A 22,766-nucleotide genomic window follows, 5' to 3' on the forward strand; every position below is an offset into this window, starting at 1 on the left:
CTTTCCTTGGGCCGTTTTTATAAACAAATATGCTAACAGATAACTTTGTTTCCCTTAGTCACTATTTTTTTTCTCTCTATTAGGTTGGACTGATTTTCAACCTGTCCACAAATCATTTTCTTCCTGCCTATTTTGAGGAAATCCAATTCTGAGGAGTCAGGTTACCAGTATACATTTAACTTAGGTCTATAAATGGTTTACTTATTAGAAAAATGGACATATCATTGTCAGCATTGAGTCGAGCTTCCTGGGACCTCCTGATGGATTTATCTTTCTTTAAAGTACTGAGAGAATTCAGTTCATCAAGTTTTAGTGAACTTGAACCATGTAGTCAAGCATTGAAAAACTGCTTCTGCCTATAATTGGACTGAAAATACAAATATTAAAAAACAATTGAAATCCAGGTTTGAGAAAGGCTGTAAAAGACCATCCAACCACCTTGTTTCTAACCCAGAGAGGAAGCTAGAAAGTTATATTAGACAGACTTAGAGAGATGCAAATATATGCTCATATAATCTCATATGCAGGTATGTATAAACACATCATATTTTAAAATCCATAATCTCTGCTGGGAACTCCTTCCATCCATGAATTGCTTTCATAATAATATCTTGTATCTATATGTTACCTTAGATCAAGAAGTGTTTTGTGATTATATTTAGAAGCGTGGTTGAGAGTACGGGCATTGGGCCTATGGATCAGAATCCCTGTTCTGGAACAGTGATCTTGCATATATCACTGTAACCTCTCAAAGACCCTCTTCATTTATACGATGCAGATAATTATATATCTCTCTAGGCTTGTTCTGAGGATTAAATGAGAGAACATGCAAAATAGCAACAACTAAACTACAGTATGACAGCGAGCATTAAGAAGATGCTCAAAATTGGTGATGCTTTCTGTTATTCCTTCAGGCTTACATCATTTCCCCCAGGTCAAGAACTTAAAGTAACTCTGCCAAATCAAATTTGAATTCGGCAAATACCTTTGGAGCCTAAATGAACAAAACAGACAAGGAACTTGTAGAGTGAGTTATTTAATGTACATGAAGACTGTTAGCAGTAGATGTTATATTTTCAAATCAGAACACAAATGGCTGGTAGATAATTTGGGAAATTATTATTTCAATAAATAAGCTCATTGATCTCTGAATTAAATTACATGATTATTTTGGCTTACATACTACCTGTGCTCTTTTCTCGGAAAACAAACCTGGAAGTAGAGGAAATTTGATGTAAGAAATATTGTTCTTTCCTGGAATTTGTTAACCATTTATAATTTATCAGAGGGAAAAACTGGCCCAAACACTTAAGAGAACAGGTAGTTAAAATGTAAACCTAGTGACTAAATGCAGGGCCAATGTAGGTCACTAAATCACTGTTGGCCATTTTCTCTCAGAGAACATCTTACCTAATAGAGTTCTGATTTACAATTTGAGATTGTGGTAAAAAGCAAATCTTTTCTTTAAAGTTATGATACCACATCTCAGATTCTAACATAAATCAGCAAAAAGCCAGGCATACTAAAATGGAATAAGATGGAATTCCCAATTTCTTTAAGTGTTTATCAGCCTTGTGCATATGAGGTTACGTATTCTCTCTATGTAAGACTTAACACAAAGTTATGAATTGATATCTTAACAAATCAACGTTTTATGGTCTTCAGCAAGAAGAACCACAATGACAGACAGCATGCTCTGTTTGGCACACTGTGCTTGAACTCTGATTGGAATTACACCTTCTCACAAGGCGTGCAGTCTAGTTCTATAATCATTTCACCTTTGATTGGTGGAATTAATTTAGGTGGAGTCTCCACTTAAGTTAGACAGCCAGATGCTTTCTTCTCTGTGGAGCATTATAACAGCAGCCTGCAGTTAGTAGCAACAGATCACTGATTAGAGACAACTTTTTGTAGCTGGAACAACAATGCTCAGTCCCCATGAGCCAGACATGGCAATAATGGTTACTCTACAGTTCTATGAAATAAAATACTTATTTCTACAAATTCCAATTGACAATTTAAAACATTTGGTAATTCATAAGCCTTATAAACATTTATTTAACACTTTCTGTGAATCAGGCAATGTACTCAACACATTATTTCCTTGAATCCTGGCGACATAATACTCTATGAAGTGTTACTGTAAATATTTTTTTCTGTTTTATTAATGCAGATACTGAAACTCAGAGAAGTTAAGTAACTTGTACTAAATGGCACAGTAAGTTGTACAGATAGGATTCAAACTCCATAGCTCTAAACAACTACTTACGCATAGTCTCTTCAATTGAGTTATACTTTCCTTGAAAAGCAATTCCTTAGCCACCTTTTATATTCAAATAAAAATTAATCATGAAATAATTATCACAGCAAATAAATCATTACATATTTTAATTATTTTGGGGATATGTAGGTAATATGAACATATAGTCAAAATTTTAAATATACCGAGAAATGAAGCCTTTTCCCCACCTTATCCTCTATTCTCCTGCTCCTCCCCTCTCCACGGAGGCAAACACTGGTAGACTCTGAGTGTCATCCTGAAATGATATTCAATGTATATGCTAATGTGTGTATATGTATTCTGATTTCTTTTAGTATGTTATCTTTGATTTTGTATATAGTGGTTTTTTTGGGGGGCTGAGAAGAAGTTTATTTTAATGTAGTTAAAATACATTAGTCTTTCCTGGGAGTTTGTGTCATATTTAGATAGACCTTCCATACTCAAATTTTCAATGGTTTCCTATTTTTTTCTAGTATTTTTGTGGATTCCTCTTTTATATTTCAATGTGTTCAATATGTAATTTATTTTGGCATAGGAAGTTGATATGTATACCACTTAATTTTTCCCCTAGATAACTTCCCTGTTGTTCTAATACCATACTTATGCCACATATTTAATATTTTTTCTTAACTGATATGCAATACCAGCTTTATCATACTCAACAACAAAATATATTTAGATGTTTGATAATATTTCTTGATAATATTGATAATATTTATTATCAATATCTTGATAATATTTATCCAGCTCCTATGGATCAGTATCATATTGTTTAAAATATTATGGATTTATAATATGCTTTCATATTTGACAGATATTCTTGTCCTCATTCTTCTTCTTGTTTAGGATTTTCCAAGATGATTTTCTCTTTTTTTATTTGAGTTTTAGAAACAGCTAATCTAATTCTTTAAAAAAGGAAGAAAATAAGATGAAAAAAAGAAGAAAACTCTTTTATAGGTTTATTGGAACATTAATACAGTTCCAAATTATTGAAATCACTGATATTTTTATTGATTCCTTTTATTTAGAAATAGAGCATGCTTTTCATTTTTCTAATTCTTATTTTATAACCCTAAAATATTGTTTGGAATTTTTAATGATATTGATTCTGTCTATTGCTTATTGCTTATTAAATTTTTCCTTAGAGATATTTTATCTAGTTGTATGTGTGTGGTTGAAATTATAAGTGTGATGGCTATTATATTGAAAACCAGAGACCCGATGCATGAAATTCGTGCCAAGGCCTTGGCCCCAGCCCCTGCCCGCTGCCACTGCGGCTGCGGGCCTCTGCTGCCTCTGCCTCAGCCCCTACCTGCTGCGGCTTTGTCCGGAAGGAAGGACGTCCAGAAGAACTTTCAGTCTAGTTAGCATATTACCCTTTTATTATTGTAGATGGTTATTAATTTCTTATTAGTAATTTTTATACAACCACCTTATCAATAGCTACTTTCTGATTGGTTATCTATTTATCTTTACATATTATCCTTGCCAAAGTCATTTAATTTTGCATTTGGATATTAGATATTAGAAGTGTAAACTCTAAAGACTTATTTCCAGCCCAATTCAATTCCATATCAACAAATCATTACTGAGTGTTAAATATTCTTATGCTAGGTGCAGTAGCCATAAAAATAAGTTTAGCATCTAATGAGATGCATACCACACATATAGCAATACAAGGTTTCTATAAATGCTATGAAAAAGGCTGAACTGTGGCCTCAAAGTTTTAGGTGTTGTTTTGGAGGAAGTAGGAATCATGAAATAGGACATTCAGGTTGTATAGAATTTTGATGGAGATGCAAGAGTATGTATGAAGGCAACCCAGGCAGAAGGCGGTACATATAAAAAGAGACACACAGTCTGAGAGTACTCTATAGTGCACATTAAGGGAATGTTATGTGATTCCATGAGCGAAAACACAGCAAAGGTAGGAAGGGACAATTATGTCTACATTCATTATGGTGGGAGATAGGGAGTCATTGAAGGCTTTTGATCAGGCAAATGTCATCATCAGAGCTACATTATAGGAAGATTAATCTGTCAGCACAGTGAATGGTTTGGAGCAGGAAGTGACTGGAGTGGAGGGGGAGATCAGTCAGCAGGCAGTGTAGACAAGCAGTCTGGACAAGAAATAAGGGAGCTTCCTTTAGCATGTTGGCAGTGGAAATAGGAGGAATAAAATAAAAGTGGTAGTGTGAAGATAGTTCTAACAACAAGCTTTAACAACTGATTAGATAAATGGGTAAGGAGAATGAGGAAGACTGTGACTTTAATTGACTGATGATCTGATGAGGTGATTGGCAATAACTGATAAGTCAGAGGGAGGAACTATTAAAGAAGAGAGAAAAGGCCACAAATCTGGGTTTGATATATTCACTTTGTTTGTTTTTTTGTTTTAAATATATGTTATTGATTTTTTTATAGAGAGAAAGGGAGAGGGATAGAGAGTTAGAAACATCAGTTAGACAGAAACATCGATCAGCAGCCTCCTACACACCTCCTACTGGTGTGTACATGCCCTTGGCCAGAATTGAACCTGGGACCTTTCAGTCCACAGGCCGACGCTCTATTCATTGAGCCAAACCAGTTAGGGCGATATATTCACCTTGTTGTCCTAATTAATTATTTACTGAGTATGTAATGGACAATGTGGTAACTATACTTAATAATACTACACTGTTATTTTTGAAAGTTGCTAAGAGAATAAATCATAAAAGATCTCATCACAAGAAAAAAAATTGTGTAACTACGTGTGGTGATGGATGCTGACTAGGCTTATTGTGGTGATGATTTTGCAATATACCCAATCGTGATGTCTTACACCTGAAATTAATATAATGATACTAGAGGCCCGGTGCAAAAAAATTTGTGCACTTGGGGGGGGGGTGTCCCTCAGCCCGGCCTGTGCCCATTTGCAGCCCAGGACCCCTTGGCGGATGTCCACCTGTTGACTTAGGCCCATTCCCCGGGGGATCAGGCCTAAGCTTGCAGTCAGACATCCTTCTGGCAGCCAGGGAGCCCTCGGGGGATTTCCGACTAAAGGCTTAGGCCCCCAAGGGATTGGGCCTAAACCATTAGTTGGACATTCTTAGTGCTGCCACGGAGGTGGGAGAGACTCCTGCCACCACCTCTGAGCTGGCCAGCAATGAGCCAGCTTCTGGCTGAGTGGCACTCTCCATATGGAAGTGCACTGACCACCAGGGGGCAGCTCCTGCATTGAGCGTCTGCCCCTGGCCAGTGTGCATCATAGCAACTGACCATTCTGCCATTCAGTCAATTTGCATATTAGCCTTTTATTATTATTATATAGGATGTCCCTATTTCCCCCCTTTTGCCCCCTCTACTCAGCTCTTGCCCCCCACTTCTCTCTGGCCATCACCATACTGTTGTCTGTGTCTATGGGTTGGGCATATATTTTCTTTGGCTAATCCCTTCTTTAAATTCACTTCTTTAAATTTTTATTTTCAGATAAGTGCTTATAACTGCACTATTACATATTTTCTATTATATCATTTAGAATTAAGATAGTTTTTTAATTGAACCCTTGTAAATTTTAGCACAATTTAATAGATTATGCTAGAAGCAATTAGGAGATTTTTCATGTAACGCAGATACATTTCAATTAATATTTTATTAATTTTTAATTTTTAATATTTTAATTTGAAATAATCTCATACATGTAAAAGAAACCTATAAAATACTACAGCATATTATATGTACCCTTCACCCAATTTCTTAGGTGTTAATAATTTAAACATAACCATATACAACTAACAAAATTTGGAATATATTTTTCTTATAATCTCTTTAATGTTACTTAATCCATTTACTTTGTTTTTGTTCATCTTCACCCAAGGATATTATTCCATTGAATTTTAGAGAGAGTGAAGGGAAAGGGAGAGACATATTGATAGGTTGCCTCCTGCACATGCTCTGATAGGGACTGGGGATCAAGCCAGCAACTGAGGCACATGCCCTTGACTGGAATCGAACCTGGGACCCTTCAGTCCATGGTCTAATGCTCTATCCACTGAGCAAAACAGGCTGCAGCTTAATTCATTTACTTTTAATCTATATGTGTCTTTTTATTTAAAGTGAGTTTTGTTTTTGATTCACCCTCATAATCTGTCTTTTAATTGGTGCATTTACGCCACTGACTTTCAGAGTGCTTACTGATAGAGTTACTGCCATATCTGGCGGCTTCTGGGGCCTGCCAGTGGCCTGGGACCGATCCGATCCCGGGCAGCAGGCAAGCAGATGGGGTCCCGAGCCGTAGGCAGGCGGCTCCTGGTGTTGCCCACGGGAGCCTGGATTGCAGCTCGAGCTGGTGGCTCATGCTGTCCCTCCCTGCCCTATGCAAATTAGCCACCATCTGTGTTGGCGGTTAATTTGCATATCTTGTTAATTAGCCAATGGGAGGTGTAACGAAGGTAGGTCAATTACCATGTTTGGCTATTATTAGATAGGATATGTCAATTACATCTCAATTAAAAAGAAAGAAAATGGCCAACACAGAGCAGGGAGGAATATATTTCCAGTGTCACTTGTTTCGGGGAATACTAACACATTGGGACCTGGTAGAAAGCAAAGTCTCCTCCTGCCATAGCCACAGGTTAAAAATAATTATGTGTCCTAATCCATGGGCTCAGAAAGAGCTTTCAGTGAGTTGGGATATGGGCTCCATCTTAAGGTTGGGCTGGGTTGTTCTGATGGAGGTCAGCTGGCTGGGTTTGTTCTGCTGGAGGCCAGCTCTCGGTGTTTGCTCTCTGCCAAATACTGGAAGAGGTTGCATCATGCAACCTCCCGGGTGTCCCTCCCTCCTCTTAGCAATGGCTAATGATTCACTAGCCTTTGCGGATGAATTGGCTGCAGAGGAGAAAGGTTGAGCTGGGCCAAAAGGAGGAGCTTAAACCTGTGTGTAAAATCTGGGAACCTGATAGAACATAGGTTGGGGGCCAGGATGAGGGGGGAAAAGAGACGGGAAAGACTTCCCCCACCTCCCGGTAAGAAGCTCCCGTGATCAGCTTCAGCCACTGGCAGGCAGACCTGGTCATCCTCAGAGTTTACATAAAGGGACTGTGGAAGCCCGAGAGGCCACAGTGCTGATACAGGGCTCCCGGACATCATGCGTTGGTCCTTGCACCCCCGGAGTTTAATTCTCTACTTCTACACTCTTTTATTCCTCTCTTCAACATGCCTAGCAGTAAGTATGCTTCTCCACAGACATACTTGTTTGACATGGAAAGCTGAAAAGTAAGAAAATACATGATAAACTAGTGAAATTTCTGTATTTTTCTCCTCTAGCTTGTTCCCCCCACAGACAACTGCTGCATCTCAGATAAAAGATTTGTAAGTAATTTTTATGGCTTGTTTGTTTGTTTGTTTCTGCTGTATGTAGATTGCAGAGAGGCAGAGGAATAAAAGGAATTCTCTTACAAACATTTGGCATTTTAAACTCTGTGTTGTTGTTTTTTAACATAGTCTAGCTTTTACCTATTTTTATACATAGATTGTTAAGTGTGGCTTTCATCAAGATTTTAAATCACTCTGTTGTTGTATTTTCAGGGTCATTACTGCCCGACTACATGTGGCATTGCAGATTTCTTGCTTAGTTACCAAACCGAAGTAGACCAGGATCTACAGTCTGTGGAAGAAACCTTACGTAAAATCAAAAACAGCACATCAGAAGCCAAAGAACTGATCAGACAAATCCAAAGCTTCTATAGTACTGATGGCCTACCGAAGTCAGGTGAGGAACTAAATACCACTGACTGAGAAGATAATTTGTAAAGTTCTTTTGCTGTCGTTTCACTGGTTCCATTCGCCTAAACATTTCTGTCTCTGATCTCATATTACAGAAAGGATAGAAGCTTCTATTAAGGAATCTCAGAAAATGACAGAAGATATTATGAAATTTGAAGCATTGATTATATCACATGAATCAAGTATTCGGTAAGCATTTTAAAAATATATATATTTTATTGATTTTTTACAGACAGGAAGGGAGAGGGATAGAGAGTTAGAAACATCGATGAGAGAGAAACATCAATCAGCTGCTTCTTGCACACCCCCTACTGGGGATGTGCCTGCAACCAAGGCACATGCCCTTGACCAGAATCGAACCTGGGACCTTTGAGTCCACAGGCTGACACTATCCACTGAGACAAACCAGTTAGGGCACGGTAAGCATTTTTGTTGTTGTTGTTGTTAATCCTCACCCAAGGATATTTTTTCAATTGTTCTTTAGAGAGAGTGGAAGGGAGGGAGGTGAAGGGAAGGAAGAGAGAGAGAGAGAGAGAGAGAGAGAGAGAGAGAGAGAGAGAGAGACATCAATGTGAGAGAGACACATTGGTTAGTTGCCTCCTACACACACCCCAAATGAGACTGGGGATCAAACCTGCAACCCTTCTGTGCGCAGGCTGCCACTGTAACCACTGAGCTACACCAGCGAGGGTGCATTTTTGTTTTAACTTACTCTCCAAGAGTGATTTAGTTTTTACTTAATATTGCAAACTTCAGTGGAATTAACTTTTTCCCCACTTTTGATATTTAATTGTCATTATGCCTGGCCATCTGGAACTCAGCGGAGATAGCATCTTAAATGCAATATGTATTGCACTGGGTTATAATTGCTTTTTAATAATCATGTGGGAGAAAGCTGTTCTAGATGTCTGCAAATACTGCTATGACCCCATGTATGAAAATGATCCCTCATCCCCATTTGTCTTACACCACACATTCAAATGGGGGTTTGGGTGTGGAAACTAGGACTCTCTTTATAAGATTGTCAACAAATTGGTGAGAGGTGACAGCAAGCAGAGGCATAGGAAGGCTATAGGAAAAGTTAAGAGATGAAGTGTGACAAACATTACAAAGCTATGTGCTGATCACGGCACAGTGACTGTGCCGTTATGTTCTCTCCTCCCTTCCCTTGAAGGCAAAATGTCTCTATTAATAACTTCCCAGGGACTCATTAACTTCCTGAACTCAGGGTCTCAGATACAGTTTTAGTTTTTTTCCTCAAAAATAAATATTTTTTTTAAACTAAACTGTGTTCAAAGCAGCATTAAAAATAGTGAGAAATGGTGGCTAGGGAGAAGTGGGCAGGAGGGATTTCTCCTCTTTCCGTTACCAGAGGGCCATAATTACTGTTGTTGTCTAATTTATAAGTTACACTAGTATTGCCCATCGTTGAAGTTAAAGAGACTATTGTGCAGAAATTTTCTAAGGTGCAGTAAAGAAAAAGAGTGGTCGGGTACTTTTTCTATCTTTCTTCACCAAAAGGTACACCAGGCTGTGCACTGTAGACGGTGTTCTACCATCCCTGAATATGCACAGACAAGCCTGTGAACAACTACAAAAGCAGGATTTTTCACTTCCCCCAGCCTTTTCCCAAAGATCTGTAGATAGAAACATTGAGAAGGTCAGGAAGTGTCTGTTGTTCTATAATATATATGTAAGATAACACCCCAAATACTTTCTCCATGTAAGTTATAGATTGTAGAACTCAAACAGTCCTCAGCAGGTCCACAGTGGAAAGCATAATTCATCACATGCGAATCCCTGGACAGAGCCTTTTCTTCCCTAAGAATATCTAGTCCTAAGAACGATCCTCAGGCAGTCCTCCCGTTAGCCAGGCTCTTCACTCCATTAGGTCGTCATCTGCTGCCCTTGATACAGATGGTGAAAATCAGACTGGCCACTGTTTAATGGCAATGGCATTGCTTAAGGACAAGAACTTTATTATTTTCTTTTCCAGAAAGCTTAGAATTTTAATTCGCCTCAATTAAGTAACAGAATTTTACAGTTTTCCCAAGAAATGGAGTCATTTGTCAGGAAGTAATTCTCAAAAAGATAAGGTAGTATTTTTAAATGAAAATACAAAATTACACCTCTGAAGGGTATGCTCTATTATCTTATTCTTCCACTTGTAGATTTTTGAAGGACATATATAATTCAAATAAGCAGAAGATCGCTACCTTAAAACAGAAAGTAGTCCAGCTTGAAGAAAAGTGTCAAGAGCCTTGCAAAGACACAGTCAAAATACACGATATAACAGGGAGAGGTAAGTGACACTTTGATGTGGGGATTAATATATAAAGCAAAAGAGATTTCATCTTTTAGAATGCATTGGAATAATTTTGAAGGTGCTTAGCCATTGAGTCTAGTTGTATCCAATTGCTTGGACTTTGCTTGAGTAGCTAAAAGTAGTTTGAAAGGAATGATGATGTGAGAAGTAAGACAATGCTTTGCGGGAAATGAATAGTTTACAACTTGCTAAAAGCCCACGTTCAAGGCTGGAACGGTCTTACCTGGATTTCAGACCACAGTGTAGGCTTCTTCGTCTTCTTCAGATTGTCAAGATATTGCCAATAAGGGAGGCAAAGAGAGTGGGCTTTACTTTATCAAACCCCTGACAACTCAGCAGCAGTTCCTAGTCTACTGTGAAATGGAAAAAAATGGAAATGGATGGACTGTGCTTCAGAAGGTATGTCCCCCCTCACCCTGTGTGTTTAATAAACACTCAAATAAGCATCAGCCTTAGGCTGGATACTTTTCTAAGCACCTGTGAACATCAACTCCATGAATCCTCACACCTTCCCTGTGGGGTTGGTACAATTATTACCTCTATTTACAGAGGAGGACACTTAGGCACCAGAGGTAAAGTCACTTACCCAAGATCACAAAACTAACTAGTAAGTAACAGAGTCAGGATTGGAACCCCGGCGGTCTTATTTCAGAGTCTGTGCTTTGACTGGACACTGTGCTGGCACTGCCATTGTCGATACGTGATAGCACGTAGTCACAGAATCACAGTGACAAAAAGCCCCACAGAGAGTAGGAAAAAGTTATTGAAGTTGAAATCTTGAATTGTAAAAACCACCACTGAGTGTCAAACTTCTAAAAGCAGAACTCATTTGTGCAATGCCCATAAGGAAAGACTACTGTATAGCTTTTTGTTTTGTTCTGTTTTGTTTCTTTTAAATGAAGAAAAGCTTTGTTTAAGGGTTGCATACTTTACTGGAGTAAATCTGAATGATCCTACTCCTTTGGAACAAACAGTGCTTACTGGTTTCCAATTGTATTTAGCTTTGGGTTGGAATTTGAAAAAATGAAAACCTAAATAAAATAGGTGAAGTTCCCTGACTATTCAGGTGAATACACACACACACACACACACACACACACACACACACACAGCCACACAGGAAACCGGAAGGGTCTTGTTTCATCAGTTAGATCAAGACCTACAGCTCCCAGTTAAACACAGATACAGTCCCACGGAGGATTCCGTTGGGCTGTTCCCAGGCAAGGGCCCTTCCTTTCCTCTCTGCCAGTCCCTGGCAGTTGCTGCAATCCTTCTCTCTGTTTACCTCTGACCACCTTTACGAGTAATCCTGCAGGGGGCACTCAGAGGGCTTGGGGGGTGGAAGTGCTGGTTGGCAGACAAACTGAGCAATGAGTTGACCTTTCCACCATCAGTACAAGAATCAGCAGTGACCCGCTGGAGTTCTGAAGTCCTCAAGGTGTCCTTTAAAAACTACCACTAACCTAGAACTGTGCCCTGCGCTCTTTAAGTATTTCTCCAACATTCCCTCGTGTAATCCCTGCAATAACTCTAGAAGTAAGGATCATTATTCTTATTTGACAGATGAGGAATCTGAGGCAGCTTGACCAAGGTCATCTAGTTAGTAAATGATGGGATCATACCGTTTTCTTTATGCGCACTGATAATCTGTTCTCTCCTTTTGCCTGTGCATGCGTGTAATTAGAGGCTTGATGGCAGTGAGGATTTCAAGAAAAACTGGATCCAATACAAAGAAGGGTTTGGACATCTGTCTCCTACGGGCACCACAGAATTTTGGCTGGGGAATGAGAAGATGCATTTGATAACCACACAGTCTACCATCCCATATGTATTGAGAGTGGAGTTAGAGGACTGGAACGGCAGAGTCGCGTACGTTTAGAAAAGGCTTTGTGTTGTCTAGAATGTGCATTTTCCAACCATCAACAGACCACTGGCAGAGACAGCTTCACAAATGCAAAGAACACATCCAGCCATTTCCTCCACAAGTCATTTTGGTTCTTGGGCAGCCCAAAGAGATGGGTCCCCTCCAGGCTGGATCTGAGTATTTTGGTACAATCTACTTACCCCGGAACCACACAGAATCATTGCTGATATTTACTGAGCATTTAATATTTAATAGAAATAGAGCATGAAATTATAATTTGATCTAGTCCTAATAACTCTTTCATGAGGCAAGCAATATTGTTAATTCCAGGTTAACTGTCCCAAGGTCACATTGCTGGTATACAGTTAAGGTTGGATTTGAACTAAAGTAGTTTGACTCTACAGATCATCTTAAAACTATGCTGGTTGAAAAGCCAATCCAGCCTCTTCAGATTTCCTGGCTGAAATTAAATCAGCTAGCTCTTTTGGTGAGATAGAGCCCCTCTATGCTCAGAGCTATCTGGGGGCTTTGAGCATTCATTGTACACCTAATTAAAATTCAGAGAAATATCCCACCCTCTTTTTATGTCTATGAAATAATGAAATATGTTTTTATATCCAAACATGTATTTTTACTTATTTAATTTTCACCCAGAAACTACCATAGACTTGCTCCTGTGAGAATATCTCCAGTTTCACAAGTATTGGAGATCAGTGATTTTCTGGAAATCTCTGTTCATATACTATGGCTCATTCTTCTATGCACTCCATAGAATTCTGGCCCTCACTCATATTTTTTCAGGGGAGAACTTCTCTCTGATCCCCCAGCTCATGTTTTGTGGGCCACACAGGGACCATTTTTTTATGTGATGCTCTAGGAAGCCATCCTTATTGCCATGACCACATTGCCTTAGGAAAGAAAAATCCTACAGGACCTCACCCTTCAGATTGAACAGCTAAAGGGGGTGTAGTTCCTTTGGTGCACTGATGGTCATGCACTGTCAGCTAATTACTGTGGTTTCTGATGACTGTATGAACAATGCTAACCATTTAGATAAAAGTGAAAATATAAAGTTAATCAGATTCATCCACACATCTGGATTTGATATTAGGATCCTATAGGCTTCTAGACCCATCCTGGGTGGTGCTGATGAGCACTGAACTGGTTCATACAGCCATTGCCTCTTATCAAATTTGCAGAAGAGTTCATTCAATGAACACATTTGAGACTTAAGAAGCAAACAACTGTTCTATAGGAGAGGGACCTTTTGAGATCCCCAATGAGGCTCAAGATATGATATCTCTATTTCTTTATAGTACTGCAGACTATTCCACGTTCAGTGTGGGGAATGAAGCTGACAAATACCGCCTGAAGTATGCCTACTTCATGAGAGGAGAGGCTGGAGATGCCTTTGATGGCTTTGATTTTGGCGATGATCCTAGTGACAAGTTTTTCACATCCCACAATGGCATGCAGTTCAGTACCTGGGACAATGACAATGATAAGTTTGATGGTAACTGTGCTGAACAGGATGGATCTGGCTGGTGGATGAACAAGTGTCATGCTGGCCACCTCAATGGAGTTTATTACCAAGGTATGGCTTTCTTCCTTACTTATATGACTTAGTGTGTAGTCTATATTTTAATAAAAGGTATAAATAGACTTAAGGACATGAGAAATAATTAGTAATTATATTAGGGGGCTTATTATATAGTTCTATTTTTAAATAATAAATTTATAATGTATTACAATACAAATATGTATTTTCAGTATAAAAGTTGCATTTGCACAAAGAATCTATATAGTAACAAATGCAATTACACTACAGTGGAAGCATGTCAAAGGTGAGTGAGTGCCACATATACAGTGTCACAGTTCACATGACACTTTACTAAGAATAAACTATCTCAAGGCCATGTCTTGGTTTGAAGCTGTCATAGGCCTTTCAATTGAACTTCCTGGTTCAGGAAAGTATTCAAAAGCTGCCAGAGGTTCATCAGACTTGATGACTCCACGTTCGGTTTTTCAATATAAGCTATAACCCTCAAGACAATCAAAACATAGGACTGAGGTAAAGAGATACTAAACAATGAACTTTTCTGTTGACACAAAATATTTACACGAATGCTTTCCAAAATGTTGTTATATTTAACAGGATGGGTCTATCACACATTTATAACACTGGCAGAAATAACACTTCAACACTGAAATAAAGGACAAATAGTCATACATTAACGAGAGTATCAATCTCCTTTCTTTCTCTCACTTCATGCCAATTTAGTTCTTGATATTAAATCACAATTGAATAATACTGTGATTATACCTCAGATTGGTCTCTCAACAAGAAATCCACCTGCTGTAAAATCGCCAGTGGTTTGTCATTGCATCTGAAATGACCACCATCAGAGTTGACATTTTGGGTTATGGTATCTCCTCCAAATTTACATATATATGATCTGGATGGACCAACATTACCATATTTATGCTTATTAACACATTAGCTTGTGTCAGCCGAGCGGTGTATCAGATATAACCAATGAGCAGTAAGCCAGTGTCTGGAGGAATGGAGTAAAGAGCTGGAAATTGTTGGAAAGGGTAGGGGTCCATGGAAACTTGAGAGAAGAGTCCAGCCTCTGAGTCTAGACCAGGGGTGGGCAAACCTTTTGACTCGAGGGCCACAATGGGTTCTTAAACTGGACCGGAGGGCCGGAACAAAAGCATGGATGGAGTGTTTGTGGGAACTAATATAAATTCAAAGTAAACATCATTACATAAAAGGGTACGGTCTTTTTTTTTATTTAGTTTTATTCATTTCAAATGGGCCGGATCCGGCCTGCGGGCCGTAGTTTGCCCACGGCTGGTAGACTTTAGGATGGGGGAAGGCAAGCTATAGTTTGCTCTAAGGCTGGGGTAGTTATGAACACTGACTTTACTTACTAACTGTTGTTACTACCCAACCGTTTTGTGTGGGGAAGCTCTACTGATGCAAAAAGATCCATTAAGATGAGCAATCTTACCTCCTCATGGCATTGTCCTAAATTCCTCTTTAAAATGATTTACATTTACCTTTTGGTCTTCACAACATTTTGTAAAAATATTTTTTTTTTATTGATTTCAGAGAGGAAGGGAGAGGGAGAGAGAGATAGAAACATCAATGATGAGAGAGCATCATTGATCGGCTGCCTCCTGCATGCCCCACACTGGGGATCAAGCTGGCAACCCTGGCATGTGCCCTGACTGGGAATTGAACTGTGACCTCCTGCTTCATAAGTCAACACTCAATCACTGAGCCACACCAGCCAGGCTTCACAACATTAAAAACAAAACAAAACACCTAATTATCAGCTTGGGTCAAATATTCCCGTAGGAAATTACATGAGAACTGGTGCTTATGGACAAGGAGAAGGCAAATCAACCTAATCTCCACTTTCTAATGGAGATGTGAAATAACATTCCAGACTATTTTCTACAGTCCCTCATACTTTCCAGTACAATTGTGTTTTCAGATAACTTGCGATCATCTGATCAGGAACTGTGATACTTGCCATTCTAACCTCCTTGAAGAAAGATGGTCCATAATAGCTGAGTCCAGGATGACTAAGCTCAGGGAAAGACACCAACTGGGGAACCTGGGATTCTAGCCCTGTTAATAGTGAATATATTTAAAGTGTGAATGTGACCAGAAAGTACAACACAGATGTAAGGGATCCTATATAATAAAAGGCTTATATGCAAATCAACCGAACAGGGAACGACAGGTTGCTATGATGCACATTGACCACCAAGGGGCAGACACTCAATGCAGGAGCTACCCCCTGATGGTCAGTGTGCTCCCACAGGGGGAAGGCCTCTCAGCCAGAAGCCGGGGTCATGGCTGGCAAGTGCAGCGGTGGTGGTGGGAGCCTCTCCCACCTCCGCTGCAGCGCTAAGGATGTCTGACTGACGGCTTAGGCCCACTCCCCTTGGCTGTCAGTTGGACATCCCCCAAGGGCTCCTGGACTATGAGAGGGTGCAGGCCAAGCTGAGGGACCCCCCCGACAAGTGCTCAAATTTCGTGCACAGGGCCTCTAGTTGTTTAATAATCCATTTATTATGAATAAAAATTGAGATTTTAGTGATCTTTAGGGATATTTTCAGTTAGTTGATAACACTATAAATTTGATGTGACAATGGTCATTATAAATGACAGTTCTTTATAGACTCTCTGAGGTAAGGAAATCCAAGAGCAATGATATGTCCAATTTGTCTTAGGTGGCACTTACTCAAAGACATCTACACCAAATGGCTATGATAATGGCATTATTTGGGCCACTTGGAAATCTCGTTGGTATTCCATGAAGAAAACCACCATGAAGATAATTCCATTCAACAGAGTCAACATAGAGGAAGGGCAACAGCACCACATTGGGGGATCCAAACAGGTCAGACCAGAGCACCATGTTGAAATAGAAACGGAATAAATCATTTTACTCTGAGAATGAATTTTTCATTTCTATTAACCCACAATGTTTCAGAAACTTTTCTGAAAGTTCTTTCTCATTTTCTCTTACCATATTTATCAATTTTGTCTGATATTAAGGGTACTTAACCTTAAATGGAAATTATAACTTACTTTGGATTGTATTCCCAAATTACTGAGCTTTAAATTATTTAAAATTTATTTATTTGATGAGATAACATTTTAGCATATGTCCTAGGTATATATGAAATAATTGCCACATTTTTTTACATTTTAATGACCACATGTTGTTTTATCTTGGTAATTTTTAAAAATTATGCCTTAAATATTTTAGTACATACTAATAAAATTAGTAAATTTTAGTAAAATTAGGAGTAAATTCTAGCATTTCAAATGCCTAAGTATTTTTCCAAATGTATCACCCCTAATTATTCATATTTAATTCTTTTTAAATGGAGACAATTATATGTTTTTAATATATTTTTGTTTTGGTCATAGGCTGGAGACGTTTAAAAGACCATTTCAAAAGTGAATTTACTTTTTTAAAGGACTTTATCTGAATGATAAATATAATATTTTTCATATGGGACAATGGACTCATAAAGCCATTCTTCATTTTAAGAGAAAAAAGAACCCATGTTGAAAACTCCACTAACTGTTTTATGTTGGTGATAATTTATCTACATGCCATTTCAATAAACATTGTGTTTCCTAATACTAAATACATGGTGCCATTTATTTCTTTCAATTTAGTAATCATAGTTTGGCAAACATCAGTACTTGCTGAGTCCTCACTTTACACCAAACCTTAAACCTGCCTCTTGGAGAAGTATATGAAAAAAATAGAAATCATGGCTTTTGCCCTCCAGGCGATATAAGATTAAGATAGAAAAATGCAGTAACTGAACGTGACAAAATTTGATATAAAAATATAAACCCAAGTTACAATCACATAACTAAGTTTCAGAATCCCCAAAGCATAGCTGGAGACATAAGGCTGTTCGGGAATTCTCCCACTAGAACCTTTGGTTACAGACTCCTGTGGGCTTTCTGAAAGGACTTGAAATCAGAGCAGAGAAATTTAAGGAACAATCTAAATCAGTCTCTCACTGAGATTCAGCAGATTGGAGCCATTACTTCATTCTGAATCTAGGAATATTGAGTTAGCAGCCAGAGATTGGGGAGGGCCAGCTTTCCGAAAGGAGTAGTTAAGTCTACATCAAATTGACCTTGTAAAGTAATTGATTAATTCTAGGAAGGGGGGATCAGGTTGTTCTGAAATCCTGAGCTTTAGCTTTGGATTCTCTTCTTTTCCACAATTTCTTTCCTAATCCTCTTACTTCCTTGTTCTCATGAGTCCTGATTTTCAATATCCTATTGAAATAACAACAGGAAAGAGACAACGAGGTACTTGTGGGGCTTTGGGAAATAGGAATGCTTATTCACTATTTGCAGCACTCATTAACTCATGTATCCATGAAACATCCTTGCAACTAACATTTATTGAATGCTATTGTTGTACTAGCCATGGTGCTGGATATTGGGGATATAGTGCACCATAGTATTTTCCTCTCTTCGAAAACTGCTCTATTCTATCCTGGTTTCACGTTCCAAAAAAATCATAACTCATCCTCCTGTCTTCCTTATTCCTCCCTCCCCTGGTCATTAAGCCTGTTAAATCTACCTCCTAAAGGTTTATAATATTCATTTCCTTTTATATATACACACACTACCACAATGGTTCTCAACTTTCCTAATGCCGCGACCCTTTAATACAGTTCCTCATGTTGTGGTAACCCCCAATTTCATTGTTACAAATTGAACATAATTAAAGCATAGTGATTAATCACAAAAACAATCTGCAATTATATATGTGTTTTCTGATGGTCTTAGGCGACCCCTGTGAAAGGGTCGTTCGACCCCCAAAGGGGTCACGACCCACAGGTTGAGAACCACTGCTCTACACATTCTAAATGGGATATACAACATCTCTTGCCAGGTTAGGGCAGTCACCTTCTTCCTGCCCCCCACAGTGCCTCTAACCTTGCCTGCCCCAACCTTGTCATGCTTCAAACTACTTCTAAACTCAGAGTGTATAGTCTATAATTTCTCCTGTAGGTGAGAAATTTGATCGTAGATAGGCAGAGTTATATAAATAAGTTTTGATGCAACAATATCATGCCAGTGAATTAGGCCAAGAAAATTATTTTTGAAAAAGAAAAGACCATCGACAAGATTTCAGCAATATGAATATAGCCCTATACTTAACAGTGGGAAATTTATAAATTATTTAGCAGTGGAAGAATGCACAAGCAAGTTAGTTTATTAGTACAATGGAATAGAAAAAAGTGATTACATAATAAGCATTAAATCTCAGCATGAACATGGAAACATTTATATAATAAGTGAAAATTTAAGGTGAAAAATAATTCTACAATGGTAATATAAAAAGTGTATGTGCATATACATTTTAAACAAAACATAATTTTGACACCTATGCATTATTTGTACATATTGTTCTCCCCCAACCAATATATAATGTAAAATTTAATAAAAGTACTTAATACAAAATAAATATAAAGGAGTCTAAAAGTTTCTCTCCCCCCACCCCCCCATGGGGTCACTTGTCCAATGCTCCTTCGAAAATATCACTTATAACACTTTTCAAAAACATTTTGGAATTCCCTGTTCTTCTTGGTGTCCTGAGTACATATTTGGTTTGCATGTTGGGTAATCCACATTGACTGGTAAGACAGGCCTTCTAACTTTCTCTTTATACACCCTACTCTGCTCGACTTGGTATAGTGAGTACATATTAATTTTGAAGTTATTTTAAAAAGCCAATGAGGTAGAGAAAAACAGATGAACGTCAGAATTCTACTTGTTTAGTTATTAATGTACAGTGCTAAACATTGAAGGGCTACAGTTTAAGAATTAAAGCATGGGGTATACGTCCAAATGCAAATGGATCATGTCTCCATTATTTTGATAAACCAACTTTTAGAAATCAACTTTTAAGTGAAACAGTTTGGGATCTCAGAGACATAGATTATTTTTCTTCAGAGCGCAAATCACAAATAACGCTTATTCAACCCTTCCTTTTACTTTCTTGACATAAAAAAACAAAACAAAACAAAAAAATACCTCCAGTCACTACTGAGTGCAAATAGGCAAGCTGAGTACAAAGCAATGTGTGCAGTTATATTCTTTAAAAAACATACAGAAGGAAGCTTCCAAAAAGGAGGGGACTGGTACAGATGTACAGATACCATGACTTCGGGTCATGCAGCTACAGGGCAGAGTCCTTTAATCACCAGACAAGAGTAATCATTCATTGGACAAATGTCAAGATTTTCAAATATACCTCCAAAGTGTTATACCTTTTTTTCAATCCTCCTTCTGTTTAGTAGTTACAATATAAAGACACTATTTCAGATTGTGGGTGGGTTTATAATGAGCGGGAAATGAAGAAATGTAAATATAGACAACATATTTGAGATCTCTACAAGATCTAAAATTCATAGACTCTGACTCTAACCAGTGTAAACTAGCCAAGGCATTTACAGTAGGTATCTTTGGTGCATTAAGATGATAAGAGTGAAAAACAAAGTACACATTTAATCCCGAGGAAAATATATCTACCTGCTGATTTCTTATTGGTTTGATGTAGCCCAAAAAAGGAGGGGAGAAAAAATTAATGATAATCAGATGAATTAAAGAAGATGGAAAATAATGAGTTAGTGACAAAGAGACCAAGAGTATAGGAAAGACTTTCATATAACTTTTTGCGCTCTCTCTCTCTCTCTCTCTCTCTCTCTCTCTCTGTGTGTGTGTCCGTCCCTCAGACATAAATGTTGAGTTAGCCATACTCCTAATTCACCATTCTCATTCATCTGTGCTCAGTTATTCTCTTGATTGATTCTTTTCCATTCAAACTTTCATTTCTTCCCTTCTTCCCATAATAAATAATCAGTCCAATAGATTTGATGTGTTTCATTATTTGTATGCATTTTTATAAATTGTAAATTTTTCTTTTGAGCTATGTATTTTTAAATTATATAAATAGCATTGTGCAATAAATCAGTGTTACTCAGAATGCTTGTCCTCAAATTCTTTGTTACTGGTCTATATTAAAATAAAAAAATAATAGGAAATAACCATGTAGGAAGATTTTTCCTAAATTATCTTTGCTCTAATTATATTTAAATTACATAAAATGTAATTTTATGTCTTTGGAACCTAGTAATAAAAATTTGGGCTTATATTTTTATATAATTTTAAAATTTATTTTTCTAATACTTAACTTAATTTTATAATCTAATAGCACTTTGGTTAGAAATTTAACAAAACTAGTCCTTTACCACAAATACTTTGAGAAGCACTGTTAAGGTCTTCGTTGTACTTACTCTTGCACTCAGCACTATCCACAATCTGAGTACTTTATAATTTTTCTTGATTTCTTTTTAAACCAAGGATTTTAAAGTGAATATCATTTGGTTCCAAAGCTTGTAGCCTGTAAAACTCTATTTTTAATTAATATCTAAATTTATTGCATTATGGTCAGAGAGCATAAACTGGATTATATTAATTATTGAGAGAGACATTTCACAAATTATTTTGGGACAGAGAAATTATCAGAATTAATTGATTCCATAAAAGTGTATATAATCATAATCAGTTTCCAATAATTATCTACATAATATAAGACTATTAATATTTTTCCTCTTATAAGGAAAACAAACAAACTAAAGATGGACAGGTACTTATTGGCCTCCTTGTAAACATGATCTTTGGCCCAAATGTCCGGTAGTCATGGTCAATTATGAACATTAAAAATAGGTTTGATTGCCTGGCCAGGTTGGCCCAGTGGTTGAGTGTCAACCTATGAATCAGGAGGTCCCTGGTTCAATTCCTGGTCAGGACACATGCCCAGGTTGGGGATCAGTCTCCAGTATGGGGAGTATAGGAAGCAGTCAATCAATGATTCTCTCTCATCAATATTTGTATCCCTCTATACTTTCTCCCCATCTCTCAAAATCAGTGAAAACATATTTTAAAAATAGGTTTGATCATTGGTCTGTAGAACACTCCTTCGTATCAGGTTTAAAAGCCTTTCGGGAAGGCTGGCTGGCACAATTTCAAGCTCTTGCTCATCTCAGTTCATTGGGAAATATTTGAGTGACAGAAGAATTCAGGATCATGGCACATAATCAAGTCTTTAATTGGATCAAAAATGTGTTTCCCAAATGAAAATCCATTATCCTTGTCCATCACTCTCATCTCCCAGTTCCTCATCTAGGTTTTCATCTACTGGTAACTTAAAAAGCACAGTGACCCAAGGTAAATGGGAACCCTCACTAGATAACTTTGAATGTTGACTCTCCCTAAATAAATAGAGTAGGCAGATTGCACTCTGTGTTGAAAGTGGCCTCTTTTAAACCCTCAGGGGCAAATAGTTAAAGTGTGATTTAAAAAAAAATTTAAGAAACCTTGGACTAGAAATGTTTTTCTTCTGAATTTGCTCTCCTTGTACATCACAAAGCTATGGCATGGTCAAATGACATAACATGTGAAATTGCTCCAGACACACCACAAAAAAACAAAAACAAAATTGAATTCATTTTTGCTGTTAAGATTGCCATTTCTAGATGGGATTTGAATATCCAATGTTGGTTAAGTTTGGAAATATAGTTTTAAAACATTAATATTTTCTGTGTTTGTTTTTTAATAAACTTTCCATTTTGGAATAATTTTTTAAAATCTACAGCAAAATTTTAAAGATACTATAGAGAGTTTCCTATACCCACTATCTAGTTTCCTCTAATTGTTAGCATCTTACAGCACCACAGTTCTTTGTCAAGACTAAGAAACCAACTCTAATAATTACTATTTTCTAAGTTCCACACTTTATTCAGATTTCACCAGTCTTTATACTAATGTCTTTTCTCTATTCCAGGATCTCATCCAGGATATGTTACATTTAGTTGTCACATCTCCTTAGTTTTGGTAACAGTTTCTTAGTCTTCCTTGTTCTGCATGACCTGTTTAGAGGAGTATATTCTGGCACACCGGT

The 22,766-nt window shown here is 37.7% G+C and overlaps 1 protein-coding gene across 2 annotated transcripts; it reads left to right on the forward strand.

The window, feature by feature from the left end:
- The first annotated feature begins 7,341 nt into the window (after window positions 1-7,341).
- On the forward strand, window positions 7,342-17,415 carry FGG (fibrinogen gamma chain). 2 transcript variants are annotated; one of them, XM_059697788.1, is made up of 10 exons: window positions 7,342-7,484; window positions 7,586-7,630; window positions 7,847-8,030; window positions 8,140-8,233; window positions 10,216-10,346; window positions 10,636-10,769; window positions 12,055-12,239; window positions 13,551-13,828; window positions 16,486-16,655; window positions 17,192-17,415. In XM_059697788.1, the coding sequence occupies exons 1-10, from the start codon at window positions 7,407-7,409 to the stop codon at window positions 17,204-17,206; spliced, it is 1,314 nt and encodes a 437-aa protein (XP_059553771.1). In that variant the 5' UTR covers window positions 7,342-7,406; the 3' UTR covers window positions 17,207-17,415. The 2 variants fall into 2 exon arrangements, with proteins under 2 accessions (XP_059553771.1, XP_059553770.1); XM_059697787.1 differs by lacking the exon at window positions 17,192-17,415 and having other exon boundaries at window positions 16,486-17,152.
- The last annotated feature ends 5,351 nt before the right edge of the window (window positions 17,416-22,766 follow it).

This window comes from Myotis daubentonii, chromosome 5 (genome assembly GCF_963259705.1).
Source record: "Myotis daubentonii chromosome 5, mMyoDau2.1, whole genome shotgun sequence".
Lineage (NCBI taxonomy): Eukaryota > Metazoa > Chordata > Mammalia > Chiroptera > Vespertilionidae > Myotis > Myotis daubentonii.

Coding starts and splice junctions, on each gene's coding strand:
- FGG (XM_059697787.1), top strand. CDS start 7,407: ATGCGTTGGTCCTTGCACCCCCGGAGTTTAATTCTCTACTTCTACACT. Junction 8,234..10,215: donor TCACATGAATCAAGTATTCG/GTAAGCATTTTA, acceptor TTCCACTTGTAG/ATTTTTGAAGGACATATATA. Junction 10,347..10,635: donor ACACGATATAACAGGGAGAG/GTAAGTGACACT, acceptor CGTCTTCTTCAG/ATTGTCAAGATATTGCCAAT.